The 23,946-nt window shown below is 29.0% G+C and overlaps 3 protein-coding genes across 3 annotated transcripts; 2 read left to right on the forward strand and 1 right to left on the reverse strand.

Moving 5' to 3' along the window:
• The first annotated feature begins 11,389 nt into the window (after positions 1-11,389).
• LOC105635796 (short chain aldehyde dehydrogenase 1) lies at positions 11,390-12,665 on the forward strand. Its single transcript, XM_012218902.4, has 2 exons — positions 11,390-11,596; positions 11,679-12,665. Exons 1-2 carry the CDS (start codon positions 11,559-11,561, stop codon positions 12,466-12,468), a joined length of 828 nt encoding a protein of 275 aa, XP_012074292.1. The 5' UTR covers positions 11,390-11,558; the 3' UTR covers positions 12,469-12,665.
• A 2,733-nt stretch (positions 12,666-15,398) lies between these two features.
• LOC105635892 (short chain aldehyde dehydrogenase 1) lies at positions 15,399-17,090 on the forward strand. Its single transcript, XM_012219026.4, has 2 exons — positions 15,399-15,557; positions 16,168-17,090. Exons 1-2 carry the CDS (start codon positions 15,499-15,501, stop codon positions 16,955-16,957), a joined length of 849 nt encoding a protein of 282 aa, XP_012074416.2. The 5' UTR covers positions 15,399-15,498; the 3' UTR covers positions 16,958-17,090.
• A 1,450-nt stretch (positions 17,091-18,540) lies between these two features.
• Positions 18,541-20,876, reverse strand: LOC105635893 (short chain aldehyde dehydrogenase 1). Its single transcript, XM_012219027.4, has 3 exons — positions 20,734-20,876; positions 19,437-19,494; positions 18,541-19,340 (listed from the first exon to the last, which is right to left on the reverse strand). The coding sequence occupies exons 2-3, from the start codon at positions 19,472-19,474 to the stop codon at positions 18,557-18,559; spliced, it is 822 nt and encodes a 273-aa protein (XP_012074417.1). The 5' UTR covers positions 19,475-19,494; positions 20,734-20,876; the 3' UTR covers positions 18,541-18,556.
• Positions 20,877-23,946: the final 3,070 nt, after the last annotated feature.

Here is a 23,946-nt window from a genome sequence, read left to right on the forward strand (position 1 = left end):
GTATACAAATCCTACAACTGCGGAGTCACTAACTGTTAGTATACATAGCAAAATAATTATGGAACTAGGAAAAATTCTTTATTGCCCTACGCCGAAGAAACATAGCCTAAATCCGATTAAAGGAAAAACCTACTTCCTGAAAAATCAAACAAGACATGTGAGTTTTCTAAGGAGTAATAATTATTGCACAACACACGCAGTCACACAAATGTGTACACATATTAATCTAGTCATCCGACTAGTTATATGCTCACTCAGCCAGTCACACAAATGGCATATCACCAGCACTCACAATCATAAACATCTTCATATAATCACATCACGTGGAAATTAGTCAGTGGCGCCACCTGAAACCCCAACGAGCCGTCCTCACACATGGCTCGCCCTCTCATACATGTGCACCAGGGAGCCGATCCCCCATACGGCCAACTGGTCTAATCCTCACTGACCAGTCCTCTCATTGTATTTCCATTCTCTCTTTTCTTTTCCATACCAACAGGAGGCAACCCGGTGGTCTCCATCCAATCTAGATCATCAAGTGCTCACAACAGGAGGCCACCCTGCGGGCTACAATCAAATCTAGATTATCAGGTGCGCAACAACAAGAGGCCATCCTGTGGTTCTATATAACCCATATCATCAGGTGCACACGGGGGCGCCGATCTCCCATTTTCCCGGCCGACGGTCAAATATCATATCATAATCAGGATCCATATCACAGACCGTCCTCACAAACCCATGGTGGTCCACTTCATCCCAATTCCACACAAACAAGGCATAGTATATTCATAGCACAAGTAATCAAACATTTCAATTAAATGCAGACATATTAATCAATTAGACATCGTAATGCGATGCACAATTAAACATCCAAAATTAATGCAAATAAATAAATAAATAAATAAATAGCATTAACAATAAACAACAATAATAATATAAATAACAATAATAACAATAATAATGAGAATAAATAAATAAAGATGTGAATGATTAAATGAATAATAAAGACAATAACTAATCAGAGCCCTATATTTATTATGTACCAAATCATAGAACTAATCTAAATAAGACTTATTAATTATGTTATTAATCAAAATTTATCTAAGTTCTATCGAAATTTCGGCAGCACCTCCCCTAAAAATTGGACTATCTACCTGCTCAGATATCGCAATATTATCATATCTTTATCAATCATTGCACACAGCCCATCCGTCGGGCAATCAATCAATTTAAAATCCCATCCTCCTTCCAAAACAACAATACTCATACAAGATTATTTGTTAAGTCATAAGCCGACCAAACTAAAAACTTATGGTAATTAAATTGTTAAGCTGTTAAAACTCATTTTTAACAGTAACTATTTATAACTACTATTTATTTAGATTCGATCATCTAATTATCTAACTAATTAGTTCCGATTCGTCCTTCACGTTTCGATTTATGACAATTATTCCAAAATGACTTATGTCCTAGATTTTCAACATTAAATATATTTAGCTAGGTTGAATAGTGATTTTTAAATTATATACTCAACCTAATATAATCACAATTTCTAACAAGTGAATCCTAAGTTCGAATTCTCCTATAAATCCCCCAATTAAATTCACAAGCTTCCAACCTAATATATTTACAAAAGACCATAACTGTCTATATATATTTAAACTATTCCAATAACCTAACTTCTTATTATTCAATTCAATTTATTTAATAACTCAATTAAATTCGTTACTCAATTAATTCTTTATATACAAAAATTAAGAGTTGAATCTTAGAACGTACCAATTGAGAATCGGGCAACGATTCCGTGATCAGCGTGAAGAGAGGAACATTCTGTCTCTCGGGGCCTCGCCGGAGTGTCGCCGGCCGGTCACCGGACCGCCGCCGCCCGCCGCCGTGCACGGTGGCCGAAAAGTCGCGAGTGTCCAGAAAGTTGCAGGGTTACAACCACCCGACTCCAATTTTTGTGAGGATTCCAAATCTACAATCGGTTTGTTGAACTAGTGGCTCGTTTGGCCGAAACAAGCCCGACAGTCCCTTCCTTGCCGGCGGCCATGGTGTTTTCGATTTCTTCCACTAAAACCGTCGCTTCTTGGATGGAAAACGTTCACACAGGATGGAGGAGTCGATCGGAGCTCACCTTGAAGCTTCACGTCGCCGGAATCGCTCGATCTCGCCGGAGTTGCAGCTGCGTCGCGAAGAAGTTGAGGAAGCCATATCCGCGCCACTGAAGGTTCGATCGGAGCGAGGGAAGACTGGAATCGTGCCCAGTATCGCCAAAGGAATCGATCGCCACTTCATTCTTGTCGAACGGTGGCCGGAAGCGAAAAGGAAAGGGAAGAGGAGGGGCTGTCGCGCGTGCCAGGAAGAAGAAGGGGAAGAAGAAAGAAAAGAGAAAGAAAGGCGATTCTAGAAGAATCTGGGTCATTTCGGTTCGATTCGAACCGGTTTGATTCAATTCAGCGATTTAGCTCGATTTTGTTTTGTTATCTGGTTTTTTTTTTTTTTTTTTCTTGGTTTTTAGGTTATTCGTGTGGTTTCGAAAATTAATTTGATTTCTGGGTCCGGTTCGATTTATTTTTAATTATTTTACTTAGGTTCCTTAACTTTTTCTCCATTTACTCAATAAAAATTAAAAATATTAATAGTAATGATATTTGATTTTGGGTTAATTAATTTATATATATTCATAATAGATTAAATTGCTGGAGTTTCATATTATTTCTTGAAAATTTTAACTGTTTTCAAATCGAAACTTCTGATGATATATTTGGGCTTAGGCCCAACTCGCAAACCTGGGCTCGATTTGGGATTTTTATTCTAATTGTAGCCCACACGATCAAAATTTCTGATTTTTGATTTAATAAAAATTCAAAGGTTTCGAAAATAAAAATTCGGGGTGTTTCAGTGCCACTCAAAAATATAATAATTATTATTAGGGTAAGATAGGAAAGGACAAATGATATTTTCAAAATCAAGTTGGATTTTTAATAGTCTCTTGCATTTATGTTAATAAATCTACTTGTTTAGATTCGAAAGTAATGGTATTTTAACAAGTGAGTTATAGTTCTTTACTATACATAGTAAGATGTATAATCTTTATTTATAATATTGTTTTAACAATTTAGGATGGACGAATATGATATTTGCTACTTGTTATTCAAGGTATGAATATGTTCCACCTGTTAATTTATATTTATATATATAAATGAATGTAAAAAGTAAAATGTATTCTTCATGGAGCCAAAGCCTACACCAAAATTAAAAAGTTCAGTATTTTCTTTACAAGTCTTAAATTCTTTTCCTTTTTTAGACTTTTTAGAGAATGACATTATAATGCTATAATTTAAGCAAATTTATATGAACACATATTTTTACATCTTTATATTATTAAAAAGCAATTAGAAAAGATACAGTTCGAATCGATGTTCAATTGAAATGTTCAATTGGTCAAGAATCAAATCAAAAACTTAAAAAAAAATCAAAAGGTGACTTTTATCTACTCTTTTGATTATAACATTCGCTAATAATTCTAGTGACATTAAAAATTAGACTTTCCAAAAATTCTAATTATATATTGTATGCCAAAATCCGCCTTAAAACGAGTGAGAATGGAACCTTAGAAATCAGGTCAAAGAAGTTTGAAAGTAAAAAACTGAAAGAAAAGTTGAAATTAGGGCAAGATTTGGCACTGGCTGCACCTAGGCTTGGCATCAGCCGCAAACCTATTTGTCGCCGCCACAGGTGGCTAGCAGCAGTTGCAATTGAGTATGCGCCATAAACAGCTTTGCGGTCGTCGTACTCCTGGCACATGGCACACTCTGCTCAGTGTTTTAACTTTGATTTTGATGAATTTACCCCTAATTTTCCCTATAAATGGACACTTAGGCCTCATTCTTTCATACTCTAATTTCTTCAACTGTATTGATATTGAAAAATCTCTCTTCTCTCTCCTATTGCAATCTTTTGCAATTTTAAGCTTTCCCTTTTCCAAATTAATTAGGCCTTCACCATCCTAAAATAAATTAATTAAATTTTCAAATTTGATTTATGGCTTTTCAATTTTATTTAAATTAATTAATTTTTATCTTTCCAAATTAATATTTTTTGAACTAAATTTGGCCTGCTTTTCGCGAAATAAAACAGAATTGAGATCTGGATTCGTTGTTTTTCAAAATCCTCAATATCCCTCCAAACTAATGTATGATTCCATATTCCTTAATTCTCTCTTCTTCACAAATTTGAATTGCGAAAATATGATAAATAAAGATAAAATAAGATAATAGAACTTCATGGTTTTGATTCCCGATCTGAATGTAGATCTAAGGGATATGCAGACAGATTTTGAAATTTATCTATAAATTATGAATAAAATCAACAGAAACCCCTTTCTCCTTTCTCATGAAATATTATTTAATTTAATTTATTTAATTTCTTTTTTTAAGCATAAAATATTATTGATTTTGTTTATAATATTATTTTTATTTGCTCGTGCATTATTTATATATTCATGCATTATATTAATTGTTCATTAAAAATTATTTTCATTAAATCTTGTTTTAATTTTAAGCCAAATAATTTATTGCTTTTATACCAAAAACCTACTCCTCGAATCCTTTTTTGTTTCGAGTTTTAATGCACTTTTCCATTAGACAATAATTTTCTTGGAGACAAATTGGGAATTTTCTCTAAATTTTTCCTTTAAATAATAATTAAACTTAAAGGTGGTGACTCTGTTTTTTTAAAAGCAAAACAGATTAAATAGGGTTTTTTCTATATAGTTCTAGTCTAATTAAGCATTTCAATCTCTTTAATTAGAATGGTGCTGGGGTGTAATCACATAATTTACAAATTTAATACAACTATAAACTATAAGGGTAGCCCATAATGAGGACAATAACAAAAATAATATTTGTTTTTTCAAAACTTATTTATCAATTTCATGTCAAATCGAAACTCTTTATAAATTTATTGTTGGTGCTGTCATAGGGAAAAAATTATTGCATTAAAACCATAATTTCTGCTGGTAGTGTCAAGATAACACAAAATTATCCTTACTACTTAATTTTAAGTAAAAAATAATTAAAAGAGTAAATAATAAATTTTATTTTGTGAAGAATTCACCAAATAATAAATAATAATAATTATTACTTCCTGTCAATGAAATTTTAACTCACCTGAGAATTCCATCATCAATAGTTTGAGCTATGGCAAAAAACAGAGAAAGAAGGTAAGTCTATTTTGTGCAGAGCTCAGTTCGACCTGTTTGCCTCTTGTTTACTCGGTTTATACACATTAAAGCCCATTTTTACAGGTTTGAGCCCAAACCTAGGAAACACTCCGATCAAGCCCATTTTTTTAGAAAGCATTTTAGACTGTCTGCATCAAAACATGAGACAAGTACAAAGGAAAGGGCAATGACATTTATGTTAGATACCCTTTCTAAATAACTGTGATCCTATTTAACTTTTTGAATTCAGTTTATATATGCTTGATTAAATATAACTTGCTTATAATGTCGTTGGTTGTTATAAGAATTATTAGAGGTTGTTAGGCATTTATTTATAAATTTCGAAAAGAAATTTTTTAGTTTAGTGCAGAGGATGAATTTTAAAGTAATTTAATTCAATCCGTAAGATGCTACTAAGCAGCACCGATAAGTTTAAAGTCATAGAAAGACGAACTTGGAAAAGAACTTATAATTACAATTTGCAAGGAAATTTCTTTCTTGCCACGTAAAGAAGCTTGTGCGATAATTTGTGTGCTTTGTCTTTAATTTTCTCTTGCTTTTTATTTTTATTTTTTTTTTTTTGACATTTGAATTACGGATTATATTAATAAGAGAAGAAACGAGCAATACAAGCGGGAGCACCATTCCAAGTTTGAAAACAAGTTCCACTAGGGACGGATTTAGCCAACACATGAGTTATATCATTTATTTGTCTTCTAATCCAAGTCAATATAACATTAGGCAATTGGACTAAGAGTAGTTTACGTGACAACACCAAACTCGGACCAGTCGCTAGCTAACTAGCAAAGAAATAAGAGGAATGTAAAGGAAGGCAGTACAACAGCTTTAATGTAATAAAGTTCAATGCAGCAGGATCCAATATAGTAACGGTCCAATTAGATTTAAAGAAAGCATGAAGGCATTTATTTACAGAAAACAGTTTTTTATTTTTTATTTTTTGTTCTGTAATAAAACACCTTTCTTAAAAAATAAAAATTAGAAAACAGAAAATGAAAAATGAGAAATGCGTTCACTTGATAATAATAAAAAATTATAATTTAATTTAACTTCACAAACTTTATTTAGAATTTTCATAATTAAAAGAAATAAAATATTATAAAATAAATTTAGAAATTTTGTATGTAAAAGTTTTTGAATTTTTACTATTGATTATTTATAATAATAATATCATTTTTATCATTTTATAAAATTTTTCAAAATTAAAGGATATAATATATTTGTAATAATAAAATTAATTATTTATTAAAGCATAATATTAAATTTTATTTTACTTAAATATTTTTATTTTTCAAATGAAAATATTTTATACAAAAAATTATTTTGAGATATTATAATTTTAATTATGAAAATTTCATTTTAAAAAAATGGAAAATAATTGGAGAACATGTAATTTTGTTATAAAGAAAAACTATGGAAAACAACTTAAAACTGTTTTTAAATCTTAGTTAAATTTTGGAAAACTGAAAATTTGTTTTCTAGTTTTTCAGATAGAAAATTGACTGATTTGAATACAAAATTCTATTTTCCAGTTTTCTTGAAAAATTTTTTTAGAAAAAGATTTTTCTAGAAAACTACTACAGTTTTCTACAGGTGAACACACCCTTAGCATTTAAAACTCTTGTCTTAACCACAGTTGTTTTTCACTAATTTGGTGAGCCAAAAGAAAGGCTATCTTGCATTACGTAATCTACAGTATTATTTCGGCTCATAAAAGTCTCCAATGAATTAACTACTTTTTTTTTTTTCTCCATAACATTTAGGTATGCAAATAGCGCCACGTGACGAAAATAAAATGTCAAAAAACCAAGTTGTTGATTATTGTTAAATTGGTAGATCCAAAAGATTGACGAAACTTTTTTGGATTTTTTTCTAAAAAAGCAAATACATTACAATAAAAGTTGAAAGTTTTAATTTATGGAAGGGAAAAAAACTTCTTCAAAAATTGGTGTACCCTAGTCAATATTTTTGTTTTTTTAATATAATTAAAAGGTGTAATTTCTTTCAAATTATAGAATTAAATATTGTTAATTCTCTCAATCAAATTGATTAGTCATGAGTCAACATTGGCACAACACAGACAGCATTTCCACAAGACAATAGCATAAAAATGAAAAAAAAAAAAAAAGACCGATCAAATCTTGAAAAGTTTTGATTTTTTGAAGGAAAAATACTGTACAATTTATGTGGTTTACGAAATACAATTCGGTCGTCTTTGTCTTTTTTAAAATAGGTTAAAACATTCTTATATTCTACTTCCATAAGACTATAAAGTTCTTCTATCTAATTTTTAGATTTTTTTCCGTTAAGCAACTTATGAAATGACGAAGATCCCCCTCTTATTTTTAAAAAATAGAGGGACAGATTAATTGTATTTCTCAAACTATAAGACCGTACTGTAATTTTTTTAGTATAATGTTTTGGAATCTCTCTTTCGATCTCTGTGTTTTCTTGTTGATTTAATTAAAATGATACAAAAAATGGACAAAAGAATCTAATAGTATAATAAAAGCAAAACATAGAAATAAATCAATATATTTTTTAAAAAATAAAGACAGACTAATTACATTTCGCTAACTACATAGATTATACTGTAATTTTCCCTTTTTGAATTCATTGTCGTCTTTAGGCATGGCCGGTTCAGTGAACCGCCGGTTCTAGATGTTTAAAATTTTGAACCAGAATCGACCCTTGAACCTCCGGTTCCAGTTCCTGCATGGTTCCGGCGAACCGACGGTTCGAATTACGGTTCCGATTCGATTCCGACATTACGCAAATTTTTAAAAAAATAATAAAATTTTGATTCCGAATTCATAAATAAATAATAATTTTAAAATGTTTAAATTTTATTAACTAAATAAATTATTATAAAATTTTAAAAGAAAAACTTCTATTAACTAACTTAGAATTATTATTATATTAAATTTATAAATTTTGCTAATTCACTAATATAGAAAACTATAAATGGAATATAAAATTAATGAAATGAGTTGGAAATTATTATTTTCAAATACTAAGAAAATTATTAAAAAAATCAAATGAAGTAAATTTATGAATGGAAAAAATTGAGATTAGAGAAAGAATTTGGAATTAGATGTAAGAAAATAAAAAATAAACAATAGATAATTCCAATATTAAGAAAAATAAAGCAATAGAAAAAATAATGAAATATGGAAATTTGAGAGAATTTTGATTGAGAATAAGAGAAGAGTTATGATATAATTGGCTGTGAAATAAAAAATCATCAACTCATCATATTTATACATGTTTCTCATTTATTAGTTTGCCAAATTGTCCCTTATAATAGAAAAATAACAACTATATTTTTGGATAATTTAGTAAATTACAGTAAATAAATAAATAAATGATTAAAAAATGAATAAAATTTATTTACCAAAAAATAAATAAAATAACACCTATTATATCAAAAACTATTGGTTACACTCTTTTTTTATACACTTGAAAGTATATATATATTTTTTTATAAATCAACTATTCATGTATCATTTTTTGTATAAATTAAGTAAAAAAATGTGTATTTTTTTCACCACTTTTTATAACTTATGTACCATTGTACTTCTCTTCGCCATAAATCAAATCAACTACAATCAAATCAAGTAATATAAATTTTTTTATAAAAATTTTAAGCAACAATTTTTTTGTGCATCCGGTTCGAACCAGACTGGAATCGCTGGTTAACCACCGGTTCCGGACCGATTCCGATTCATATTTTAAGATTCACATGAACTTTAATCGGTACTTGAACCGCCGGTTTCGATTCAAAATTATGAACCAGCGATTTTAGTCCGATTTCAATTCATTTACAGTACGGTTCGGTTCTGATTATGGCCATGCCTAGTGGTCTTTAGTTAGCAAAAATTGTTGGCAACCTTTCTTATCAGTTGGGCAGTTGGATTGGAAATAAGTGCTTGACTTGGGGACACAATTATTGGAGGCGTTTATCAAATCATCTAAACCGCCTTAGCCCATTCAAATTGATTTGAAACCGCAGTTTTAAAAAATTGAAAATTTTAGTTAGTTTTGTAAAATAAAAAATCGAGCTTTTGATTTGATTTATGTTTTTAGGATTAAAATCATCCAAATTGAATCAAACATATATGTGTGTGTACGTGTGCATTTTTTAAGTTTTTAAATTCAATTCAATTTCTTGAATGAAATTTTTCTTTGTATTAATTAATATATATTGGATAGTAAATTATGAAATTAATTTATATCAATAATGGTTGAACAATAATTTTATATTAATTAAATAAATTATATAATTATTTTATAAAAAAGTTTAAATATTAAATATTCATGAAAAATTAGATTAATATATATGTAAAAATTTTATGTTAGCAAAACTATAGTTTTTTATAATTTTTCAGTAATAAATACAAAAATAAATCATAATTTAGATTTTACATTTATAAATTGCTTAACCAATGTTTATTGAATATATAATTTTTTTTTTGGTAAATCATCCGATATCCAGAACTTTGGACATTGCTTAATGGATCCAGCGCCTCATCCCACTGGACCAACTGGTAGTTGGTAATATAAACCATTTTTTAAAACATACTAAGAATAAATATATAAAAAATTAATTTAAAAATTTTCAATAGCTATTTGAAATCATGTGTACTATATAGCATAATTTGAATTATTTTATTCCCTATATTTAGTATAATGTTATTTTTTTTTATTAACTAGATGAATGATGAAATTTAATTTTTCTTCTAAATTAAATCGCCAAGAAAGATTTAATTTAGTTTGAAATTTGATAATTTTATTTGGTTTTAATATTTTTCAAGCTACCATTTTAAGTTTTTGATTCGATTATTATATTTAAATTGAATAAAACTGATCGACGAGCAGCCCTAATAAATATTATGACCTGGGCTTTTTTTTTTCCACAACGATGACTTTGTCTTCTTTTTGGAAACTGCATTGAGACTCTTGAATTCTAATTAAAAGGCATTCTAGTCAACAATATAAATATCAATAGTACTATTAGACATCAACAATGACCATTGACCTGGAATTTTGAAATATTTTTATGAGTTATATTAAATTTATTTTCATGGAAAAAAACAGATAATTCACACTGAAAATATTAGAAATTTTATAAAGGAAAAATAAATTCTTCTGTGATTTAATTGAAAGTTTATTATTAAAAACTTAATGAACAAATTAAGAATTAAATTTATTGATCAATTAGGCTAATTCTTTGATAGATAAGTGTGATTTTCAATTAGTGTACTGACTTATTAGTACCATTAATATAATTTACTTGTTAGATAGAGCTCATCAGTGACTACTTTTTCTTTTTCATCCTTTTGTAATTTAATTATAAATAAATCAGCGAATTTGTAAATTTCAATTTTATTTAGACAAATTAACTAGCAATATTTTTTTTTTGAAATAGTAAGATAATACATATAGAATTACATCAAACAAAATCTTTAATATAAAATCCCTAAATATCATGAAAAACAATCTGCTGATATTTGTGCAAAAAGAAAGCAGTAATAACGCGTTTGATATGAGTGGTTCAATACTTTTATCCCTTAACACTTAAGTAAATTACGAAATAGCAATCAATAAATTGTATTCTGCATTTTATCCTAATCGTGTTTCTTAAACTATTAAATGGATATAGCCCCTAATTACTCCGTCCACAGGACAGAGAGAAAAAAAAAAGAAATCAATAAAATTTTCTTTTCTCAGTGTAAAAAAATTAAGGAATATATTTGGATCATCATGTTCTAGGTTCGTGCATGCATCAAGACAGATTAATTTAAGATTAGTTTGTTTTTAGTACTTACATGAGGTATTCAAACTCGTGTTCGTTTAACGGTCCATAAACCTGTCTAATTTTCGTTCGTTTTTGAGCTAGTTCCGGGGGGGGGGGGGAGTTGGTGTTGCGGAAGATCAAACCTGTGATCTTAACTATGGTAATCAACCCGGCAGATGTTTTTTTGCCACTGAATTATCCTATTCGGATTAATTAAATATAATTATGGATAAATAAAAATAAGAAAAGTATAATTTTTATATATTTATAGCAGTCAACTATGGTTAGACATTGTTTATAAACAAATTGAAAGCAGCCAGATTGACTGGACTTTTTTTGTAGAACGGCAAGCAAAAACAGAATAAGAAAAGGTCGTGTTATGCAATTCTCCGTTCTATAGAATTATTTTTCTTATTTCTCTTCTAACTAAGTTCTATATATAAAACTAAAACTCCGACATTACAATCATCAATCTTCTCTGCAATCTTCAAATTAACAAGCAAAGAAAAAGAAACCATGGCCGCCTCTTCCGCCTTTGCTGCTGTTGCCAAGAGGTAAACGACCCATCTCTTCTTCTTCTTCTTTTGTATAGTTGTCATCACCATCACTTCTTTATGACATTTTTTATTCCTGCAGACTACAAGGCAAAGTTGCCTTAATAACCGGAGGAGCTAGTGGGATCGGCGAGGCAACTGCAAGACTTTTTGCTAGACATGGCGCCAAGGTTCTCATCGCCGATGTCCAAAACAAGTTGGGTCAATCCTTATCGGAGGAAATCCGGTCAGAAACCGGACAACCTGTATCATACATCCAGTGCGATGTAACTCAAGAAACCGATGTCGAAAACGCAGTAAACACTGCCGTTTCAATGCACGGAAAGCTTGATATAATGTACAACAATGCAGGAATTATAGGAAAATTTGATCCCAATATTTTATCACTGGAACGCGAAGATTTTAAAAGTGTGATGGACATAAATTTGTACGGTGCATTTTTAGGAGCCAAACACGCCGCAAGAGTAATGGTTCCAGAAAAGAAAGGGAATATCCTTTTCACAGCAAGTGTTGCTGCTGTAACTTATGGTGGGACTCCATTACCTTACGCAGCATCAAAACATGCAGTTGTTGGGTTAACAAAGAATTTAGCAGTTGAATTAGGAAAATATGGCATTAGGGTGAATTGCATTTCACCTGCTGGAATACCAACACCTATGGCTGCCAAAATAATGGGGGCGGATATAAAAACTGTGCAAGAAGTATCAATGGCTGTGGCAAATCTAAAAGGAGTGAAGATTGAAGCTGATGATGTTGCTGAGGCTGCATTATATCTTGGAAGTGAAGAGTCTAAGTTCGTTAGCGGATTGAATCTTGTTGTTGATGGAGGTCATTCTTTAAGGCATTCAGATTTTGGTTTTGAAGATAAATAAGTCTTAATTAAGGTTTAATTACACTTAATAAGTCTTAATTAAGGTCACACAAGGTGATGATTTTTTTTTTTTTGGGTTAAATTTGTATTGATCAAGGAAGAGATTTGTTTCGTTGTTGGTGAAATTCAAAACCTTATGTGATTCTTGAAGTGTTTTATTTTTGTTATTGTAGTAATAACAACGATAATTGGAATAAATGTATTACCTGGCTCTTCTGTCCAAATGATATTCAAAAAAAAAAAAAATTAAATTGTGTTTATTTATACTTCTAATTTCCCTTATTAATTATTTTAAATGGTAAATTTTCTATATTTCTTTAATTAAATATAACAATTTTCTTATCAAGTTCATTGACTGAAAGGGTTCGGAGAGTTTAAACAAATGAGACCACAAAAATTCATTTGAAAGAGATTTACGCTTTAGCTCCTCTCACTATCTCAAGTATGGGTGCGCATTTGGTGATTTCAGTCAATTTAATTAATATTTTTAACAAAAATAAATTAATTGATATTTTTTTAATTAATAACTCAACCGAATTGATTTTTTAATCAAAATTAATTGAATCATTTTGGCCGAATTAATTTCGATTATTAGTGTTGAGATTCAATTGAAATAAAAACTAACCGAAATTATTAAAAGTTAAAAAAAATTAAACTGAAATATTTTTAATTGTTATTATTTACTTAATCAAAAACGATATAATTGGGAGTAAATTAATTTGATTAATTTGGTTAGATTAATTTTTAATCAAACCTTTAATCAATTATCCAAAATCTAATTTTTTTTGAACCGGACCATTAATTGAACAATTTTTCACTGAATCGAATTGATCCAACCGAATACTTACCTTAATATGAAGGACTTTTTGTCTTTAACATTTCACTATTTTCTGATTTTTTTTTTTTTTTGAAATAGGTTATTTTCTTATACTTGTTTACCTTTTATATAATGAGGTAAGCATTATTGATTATTTGACTATATTAAGTAAATGTCACCGTTACTATTCATTATTTTTGTTATTGCCATATTGCTGACTTTTGAAACTTCATCGTTTGGTGTGATTGTTTAAAAAAAAAAAAAAAAAAAAAAAATCTTTGTCATAGGTAATGGAGAATTAATTACTTATACTCACTCTCCCGTCCCAATCTTCCACTATTTTATTAGTGATTAATTATGCGCTAAGTCAATATTATGTTAAGTTCAGACCAATGACCAAGTCGCATTGAATTTGGAATGTATAATACAAACCGTTGCATTCATCATTTCTAATAATTAATACTCCCTCCAAAAAAATAAATCAATTTTTTATTTTCACACATATTAAAAAAGTAATTTTAATTTTTTTATACTTGGACAAAGTCCATAAATCTGACTAATACCGTTTTACCCTTGGAGGCAAAAGGGTTGACCCGAGGGAGTTTGCATCGTGGAGGATTGCACCAATGACCTAAGTCATGGTAATCAACCCTGCAAATGCTCTTTGCCACTGAGCTACCCTATTCGGATTAAAAAGTAGCGATTATTATGGCTAAAACACAATTTTATTTATATAACTTACTTATTATGTTCATCTTAAATAACACATGAGCAATTATTATGTTGAAATAACAAATAAGAATCGACAAGATTTATTGAAAATAAGATAAAATTTAATAAGGGTATAATAGAAAATTTAAGGATTAAATATAATACAAAAGAAGAAAGTGGACTATATTTTGAGACAAACCAAAATGGAAAGATGGATTATCTTTTTAGGACGGAGGGAGTGTAATATAATAATAGTAGGAAGTGATATTTTCTTAGATTCTGGATATCATTTAAATGGCTATACTAATAATTATAGGTAATAATCATTTAGTAATATCTTTCTATAAATTATAATTGCAATAAAATTTAGTTCATAATTTAATTTAGTAATTTTATTAGTTATCTAAAAAATTCATAATCTGATTAATTAATTACTTTATTTTATAAATACTCTATCAAATTTAAAAATTAAATATTTGTAGTGACTCTCAATATAAAAAATAAAACCACGAAATATGATAGTAATTAATTATAATATTAAAAATATTTTATAAAGAAACTTTAAAAATTTTCAATTAATTTTGTCATACTTTTCTACTTCAATAATTTGATTATTGTTTGAATGTTTTGGCATCGAACGAAATTGACCGCTGAATTGTATGTTATGATCACATCATGTCAATATCTGATACGTTCGACATGTGGAAAATTTTTAAAGAAAGAAAAACCAAATCAACAGACCACTAAATTCTAAAATGGAGGCCGGCCTGGAATTAAAATTACGTACCGTGAATCTACGAGTTATTTGATAATGCAAATTGGATATAGGAAAAAAGTTTTTAAATTTGCTTTTCACTGAAATATACCTATAATGTATTAAATTAGGCGATTTCTAATAATTGAGTTTAAATACAATGGTTTAAAAAAAAAAAGTTTTCATGAATTAAATATTTTTTTTTTTTTTCAAAAGAAGGTTAGTCAAGTTAACCTTCTAGAAATCAGTCGGAATTTCATTATGGTTCTGTTTCGAGTCTTTCGTTTGCTCATTTTTATTTCTTGGAGTAATAATAACAAGTTGGTATCACAGTAACTTATTTTTTAAAAAATAATTAATTTTCCTTTTGTAATTAAGAATATTTTAAGATCAATTCATAAGCATCAAAACTATATATTTTTTCCAGATAATTTTAAAGATACATTCAAAAATATTATCTTTCTTAAGGTGCTTTAGAATAAACTAAACTTCCTTCTCCAAAAAACAAAGAATAAAATAAACTTTAACTGATAAAGGAGAAGAACTTGCATCTTGACGAAATTGATTAATACATTTCTACTAATTGTCAAAATACTAATATTATATTATAGTATTAATTATATTCCACTGCCATTTACGACGTAGAGACACACACTGATAAGACCCGAAGCCTATCAGAGGAATTTCTTTATTCCAATTCTCTTTAAGCTCTCCCTATAAATGACTATTCTCAACTTGAAGCTCCTCTAATGTTTGCATATTCTTGTTTCTGCAAACCAAATTCGATCATGGCCACTCTTGCCAAGAGGTACATATTCTTTCTTTTCTTTCTTTTTATTTTTAATTTCCTCTTTTTTTGTAAAATTTCTTTCTGTAAAATTAAAACGAGAAAGGTACTAAATTACAATTTTTTGACATTGGAATATATATTCTTTAATTAATTAAACCCTTTATTTTATAAGTTACCGGCATCATTATATTTCTATAATCAATCGCTACCATCTACAGTTTTATTTTGTAATTATATATTTAGCTCCGACCAAAATTTTTTTAACTTGCAATCCTATAATTAAGGTTGTCAAAATTGCTTTTTTAACCAGAATTAATGGAAGGATTTATTAAATTACATCTCAAATTATAAAATCATAAAATTTATGGAATGAAATATAATTGCTTTTTTGCTCTAAACGATGAACTCATCCATTTTATAACATGAAATTAAAACATCATATTATATTTAATTTCCCAATGTAACAAAATAGAATTAAAAAAAAAAAAAAACATGATGCATAATATCTGGGTTACATATATTGTTCTTACGTGACATAAATTCTACAATTTTTTCTCTTTATTTATTTTTTAAAAAGTATATATTGGAGGAATTAAAATTCTAAAGAACTGTACTATTATCTGTACAGGTTACAAGGCAAGGTAGCCTTGATAACCGGCGGCGCAAGTGGAATCGGAGAAGCCACCGCAAGACTCTTTGCCAGGCAAGGAGCGAAAGTTGTAATTACAGATATCCAATCCGATTTGGGTCACTCTGTATCAAACCAAATCGAATCAGAATCCAACCAACCAGTATCCTACATTCATTGCGACGTATCAAAAGAATCCGATGTCCAAAACGCAGTAAACGCTGCCGTTTCAATGCACGGCCACCTTGATATAATGTTTAACAATGCAGGAATTACAGGAAACTACAATCCAAGCATATTATCCATTGAACGTGAAGATTTTAAGAAGGTTATGGATATAAATGTTTATGGCGGATTATTAGGAGCCAAACACGCCGCAAGAGTAATGATACCAGAAAAGAAAGGAGCTATTCTGTTTACTTCAAGTGTTGCAGCAGTTACTTATGGTGGTGTACCGCATGCTTATACGACGTCGAAGCATGCAATTGTTGGGTTAACCAAGAATTTAGCTGTAGAGTTAGGGAAATATGGGATAAGGGTTAATTGTATTTCTCCGGCGGCGGTAGCCACCCCTTCCGTTGTTAAAGCTTTGGGTATGGATGAAAAGCAAATAGAGGAATTTAATTTGGCAATAGCAAATTTAAAAGGAGTAAAAGTAGATGCGAATGACATGGCAGAGGCAGCTTTGTATCTTGCGAGTGGAGAGTCTAAGTTTGTCAGTGGATTGAATCTTGTTGTTGATGGAGGTTTTAGCTTGAGACAATCTGGTTATGGGATTGATAAGTCTTGATTTAGTATTTACTTTTCTTGAATTTGTCTTTTCTTTGAAGTTCTGAAAAGGGGTAAATTAAGGTCCAAATAAGTATGATTATGATCTTAATACAATTTTCTATATTTAATAAATATGTCTAATATTTTTTCTCTCTTTATTTGCAAATGTATTTTTATGTTCGAGAATATTTATGTATATCCCTCTGCATTAAATTTTGAACTCTTGACCATTAGGTAAAGTTAAAAACGATTTACATTTCAAACTCATGATCCTATAGGTAAAAGTGATATGATAGTACAATCTATTTTTGTTAATCCAACTGATTATAGTTTCTTGATGAAGTAATTAACTGTATTTTAATATTTTCTCCATTCCATTTTGTTAGCTTTTTATTCCTTTTTTAAATGTCCTAAAATATTTATAATGTTTGTAAATTTAGATATATAAATAATTATTTTTGAGAACATTACAGTAAAATCTTTATATTTTACAAAATACAATTACCGTCTCTGTCTTTTAGAAAATAAATTAAAATGTTTTTATAATTTACTTCAGTCATACTATAAGATCATTTCGTCTAAATTTTGCATCTTTTCCATTAAGTACATTATAAAATGACGAAAATACTCATTTTGTTTTTAAAAACACAGAGACAAACTAATTGTATTTTTCAAACCATAGGGGCTGCACTATAATTTTTCTAGTATAATATTTTAGTATCTCTCATTCGACCTCTGTATTTTCTTGTTAACTTAACAGAAAAAATACAAAAATTGAAACTTAATAGTGTAACAGAAGCAAAATATAAAAACAAATTAGTATACTTTAAAAAAAATAGGGACGGATTAGTTGTATTTCACAAATCACAAGGATCGCATTGTAATTTTTTCTTTTTTTTTTTTTCAAAATAACATCTATGATTTTTTTTTTTTCAAAATAACATTTATGATTAGTATACATTTAATTATGCGATAACATATTTCTCACAAACCAATACCATATGTAATCACATAATGCAGCATCTTCCATGTACCCATTAAACTTAACAAGTGGACGACACATGCGGCTTAGTTTTGAAGAAGGAAATTAAGAAAAGTTGTCCAAAATTGTGAAATAGTCAAAGTTCGAACTTTTTCAATAATTTACACTCTCTTTTTAGTCTTTTTATTAAAGAAGGAGGGCATTAACCCATAGAACACTCATTGCACACGCTGCCAAAGGACCCCTAACGCATCTGCTTGAAGCTGCATACGAAGAGCACTTAGAAGGCTACTCCACACCCTTTATTCAATTATGAATCACTACAGAATTTAATAATTAGTTATAAATTTGTTGAATACTTCCCCTGACAAAATAAAATTGATGTCAAAAGAAAATATTAGTGAAACATTATGCAACCAAATTTGGTGACATTTTAACTCATAGCATACTAGCTAAGCTAACAAGAAAACGAAGAATTAATATGATAAATTTTGATTTTACATAGAAGAGAAATAATTGACTGAATTTTATTAATTAGTGCACAATACATACTAAAATTCATATGAAATTGATCAAAATTGTTATGGAAAGTATGAATCTAATAAAAGAAATTGAAGGCCTTAATACAAAAAAGGTTTAGTGCTTTAAAATCTTTGTAGTAACTGGCAAGCTGGCAGCTCCATCAACAAAAAGGTTCAACCCACTTACAAATTTAGAATCATCACTTGCAAGATATAAAGCTGCCTCTGCAACATCATCAGCATCTAATTTCACTTCTTTCAAATTTGCCATTTCAGACCCCCATTCTTGCACTTGCTTCGCATCTAAACCCAATGGTTTAGTGATTAAAGCAGTTGGTACAGGACCAGGTGAAATACAATTAACTCTTATACCATATTGCCCTAACTCTACGGCCAAGTTCTTGGTCAAACCAACAACGGCATGTTTTGAAGCTGTGTAAGCATGTTGTGCACCATATAAAGCTGAAGCAAGACTAGCGGTAAATAAAATACAACCTTTCTTTCTTGGGATCATTACCCTTGCAGCGTGTTTGGCTCCTAACACTCCACCATAAACATTTACTTCGAGGACTCGCATGAAATCTTCACGTTCAGCTGACGATATACTAGCGTTTAGACTGCCAGCTATGCCTGCGTTATTGAACATTATATCAAGCTTTCCATACACTGACACAGTTTTATTTATTGCGTTTTCCACTTCTGTTTCATTGACAACGTTACAATCTACGTATATAACTGGTTGTCCAGTTTCTGACCGGATTTTCTCTGCTACAGAATGACCTAACTCAGATTGGATATCGGCGATGACAACTTTGGCACCATGGTGAGCAAAGAGTCTTGCGGTGCTCTCGCCAATGCCACTGGCTCCACCTGTTATTAAAGCTACCTTTCCTTCTAACCTGCATAAGTAATTTCATAAGGAACTAAGACTAACTTGATGGGGCAAGAATTGGAAAAGGAGTTTAATTATATGAAGGAGATAAGAACATGCTTACCTCTTGGTAATAGGAGCAAGCGGGGAAGAGCTTTCCATGATCTTTTAGGCTTAATAATCTGTTTGGACGATGAATAATTATGAGATCCTTCAGTTAGGAGTGTTGCTTCAGCTTTATAATTAAAGAAACGATGATATAGAAATTACTTAATTAGCAATTTTCGCTATCAAAATTTTTGGTAATGAAATTTCATTTAAACACATATGCTATGCTCTGTTATGCAACACCTTTTCACGTACTGTTTACTGGATTGAGGTCAAAATATCACCTCTACTATTTATATTGTTGTTGATACAGTGTTTGCGCTCTTATTTAGAGTTTGAAGAAGTATATTATGAAACGTAACGTCTTTGTGTTCGATAAAATGTTAATTAAACAGTTGATTATAGTTATAAAACATCAAATGATTTTGCTAAAAATAACTAATTTTACCGAATAGATTCATATACAACGTATTGAAAATTAAAATATTATAACAGATTAATTTCATTTCTTTAATTAGAACTAAAATAATATGAGTGAACATTCTATCTATTTGATTTGAACTCAAATGAATCAATATAAATAGAACATATATTGAAATTCTTAAACTTAAAATCATATTAAATTTTAAAAAAAATAGTTTGGAGATTAAGGCTTGATTATTGATATTGTTGTAATCTGAATAAAAGTTGAGTAGTGTATAGAATCGAATCGAATCAGTTCAATTGATTCAATCTTAACAATTTTTGATAGATGTAGGTTTATTTTTTAGGTTTAGAAAAAGTTGAACTTAAAAAAAAAATCAATTTTCTCTATTACAATTAAACTATATAGAATTGATTTTATGAAATATCAAAATGGACTGAATCTTCGATTTGAGAATTCGATTTTCCAAAGTGTGCTCCATATAAGAGTACCCTAAGCGTACAGTCATTTATATAATCGAAACAGATATGGTAAGATTCTGAAAATACCCTGCCCCTAAGTAATTTGCATATAATTTATATATTCTTTTTATGTTTTTTGAATATATTTTTAGTTTTTTTAATATATAAACATTTGCTCCAAAGGTCTTGTATAAGTGCTTTGAATACTTCAATCATAGAACAGAAGACAAAACTAACTACTCATGCTTTTCAAAAATCAAGTTCATTTGAACTTCTGACTTTCTGTAAAAATATAAGGAGCATGAGAAGTGGATGCCATAAATTAAAGTTAGGCGACTGTTCATGATAATAAATCAGAATATAAGTAGAAAGAGAGATAAAATGGCGACAAAGAGAATATAATAATAAAAATAATATTAATTACATACCTTTGAAGTGGATGCTTCAGACTTCAAAGTATCCTTTGCTTCTGCCAGACTTTTCTGAGGATGAAGAAGAACTCTTAGCCCTTCATATTTATAGGCAAATGAATTTCATGTTCTATACTAAAAAGCAAAGGTCATTTTCAAAAATAAAGATTCAGAGAACCAAATATGAAAAGAAAGAAAAACTCTAGATAAAAATTTTCAGTGGATAAATATTAAAAAAATAAGAAAAAAGAAAATTCCATAAGAGAAAATGAAGGGTAAAAAAAAGAAAGGGAAATTTATTATTTAGTCCCTCAGGTTTTACATAATTAACCAACTAATCCCAGATTTTGCCCAAATATCTAGCTAGTCCCTCAGGTTTAACTCTGTATAATTAAAAGGTCTTTCCATTCGAAAAGTTGATTTTTTTCCGTTAATTATAGACTAAAAGACTAAAACACCCCTCCCTAGCTGACGTGGACCATAAGAAAAAATTATTATCTAATCCCTCAGGTTTTACATAATTATCTAACTAATCCCAAGTTTTGCGCAAATATCTAACTAGTCCCTCAGGTTTAACTCCGTCTAATTGAAAGGTCCGTCCGTCCGAAAAGTTAGTTTTTTTCCGTTAATTGAAGACTAAAAGACTATTCATTATCGCTTCATACAGGTCTAAAATACTTGTTATATTTGCGGTTTTAAGGAGTAATAAATATTTTTTTCATATTTACCCTTTGTGTATGATTAATAATTATTACTTCAATTTAATGATTTTCTTAGAGATTAATATTAAATTAAGAGTAATATTGTCAAAATTTATTCAATAATTTATACAAATTTAATAATTTTTTTAAAAGACATGAAATTCTAAATGTGACGAATATTATAGAATGAAGATAGTAATATTTTAGAGACATAATTATATTTAATGGTTTTCGATTTGCAAATATTCATAATCTAAAACTAAACCGTACATTTAAGAGAGAAAAATGATTATGTCTCCATCGACTTTATATGAAACTCTTCAATTTTCATTTTTAAATTTAGCGAAGCTAATTTTCCTACTCGTGTAATTAAGCTTAGTCTATACAATTCTACATGTGCATAAAATTATAGGGAAAATTATTATTTAGTCTTTTAGTTTATACAATTCCCTCCCTTATCGCTTTATACTGGTCCACGTCAGCTAGGGAGAGGTGCTTTAGTCTTTTAGTCTTCAATTAACGGAAAAAAACTAACTTTTCAGACGGAAGGACCTTTCAATTAGACGGAGTTAAACCTGAGGGACTAGTTAGATATTTGCGCAAAACTTGGGATTAGTTAGATAATTATGTAAAACCTGAGGGACTAGATAATAATTTTCCCTTATGGTCCACGTCAGCTAGGGAAGGGTGTTTTAGTCTTTTAGTCTATAATTAACTGAAAAAAACCAACTTTTCAGACGGAAGGACCTTTTAATTAGACGGGGTTAAACCTGAGAGACTAGCTAGATATTTGGGCAAAATCTGAGATTAGTTGGTTAATTATGTAAAACCTGAGGAACTAAATAATAAATTTCCCAAAAAGAAACGAAGGAGATGGGGAAGGACTAACAGTAAAAAAACTTTTGAGTGGACAAGAATAAAAATGTATAAAAATGTATAAAATAATAAGTGGGAATGAAAAGGAAAAATGATGAGTCCTCAGAAAATGTGGATTCAATTTCAATCAATCCATTCAACACAGCGTGACTCACGGGCTCGCGCCAGCGCCTCACTTGACCTGACCATTCAGATGTGGAATTTGAACCCACTCAGGCTCAGCTTCGCACTCGCAGAACTCGCATTCGCGTGCACATGGACTTTCAAAGCGCAACGTGTACCTTCTTAGACTTGCAATGATGTTGCAACAAAAATAACAAATTAAGAGGAAAAGGAATCAAATATCTCCGCATATTACAAAATTTTGTACAAGTTCATTCGAAAAATCAAAATATAGTGTTTGAAATAAAAAAATATATATTTAAATTCTACAAATTGAATTCTATAGAATTGGGTATACCTAACTTAAATTCTACTAAAATTGATGGAATTTATAAATGAATTTCACAAAATTAACTTTTAAAATATTTATTGACAAAATTATCTTCCACTGTAAACTCAACTATTTTTACTTTTTTTTCTTTGTTATTTATTTTGATTGGAAAATTCCAAATTTAATAACGTTTTTTTTATCCAATAATAACATTAGTTTAGATATATATTTTTTTAAATTTCAAACTAGTAATGACTTTTTTTTCCCTTTTGACGTCGAATAATAACGTTAGTTATTATTACTATGAAATTATAAAAATTGAGTATCAACAATTGTTTTCAAATGCAATTAAAAACAATAATAACATTCTTAATTTTTTTTTAGTTTCCAAATTAATTACTTAAATCAACAAAATTTTTTACATTAATTAAAAAATAATTATTATCATGAATGTTACTACTTATATAACTAATTAATTAGCGTGGAATATTAGTGTACTTATTTATATGAAATTTATTATTTATATTTTGATAAAAAATAAAAAGTTATTATATTGTACATAATAAATATAATTGGTATTATTTATTTATTTTTGTTAAATTATTATGTCAAGGGTGTTATAAGAAATAGAGACAAATGAATTTTCATTTAAAAATTTATTCCAAATATAATTTTGTGAAATTTAATTGAATTTTTTATTTTAAATTGTAGCATACCAAACATAACAAATTCATTTACAAATGGAATTCTATTTGGAATTCATTTACAACTGAATTCTACAACCGTAATTTATATTCTACAATTATAATTCATTTATTCCAAACGGGCTGTAAAAGGATAAATTCAGAGCCAAACCCTTAAACATGTAAACATTATCTTTCAACATCTCGTGTACGATTCTGAAATGACAAAATCATAAAAACAAAAATCGCTTCAGTCTTTTTTACTCTAATCTCCTCAATCAAACAAATAATTAATCTCCCAAGAAAACATATAACACAATAGAAAAATCTAAAAATATTTTTTTTCAAAAAAAATAAAACAAAGGAAAACAATAAGGAGTAACTATTATTTAATTAGGCGAGATTTTTCATCAATCAATTTACAAATATGAATTTTCAGTAAAAAAACCCAAAAAAAAAATATACACATGCTAATGAAAAAATAAATAAGTAAAAGCAAATCAAATTAAAATTAAACAAAAGAAAAAAGAAATGCACA

The sequence above is a fragment of the Jatropha curcas genome, chromosome 2 (assembly GCF_041381405.1).
Source record: "Jatropha curcas cultivar XTBG-Jc1 chromosome 2, XTBG_Jcur_1.0, whole genome shotgun sequence".
Classification (NCBI taxonomy): Eukaryota; Viridiplantae; Streptophyta; class Magnoliopsida; order Malpighiales; family Euphorbiaceae; genus Jatropha; species Jatropha curcas.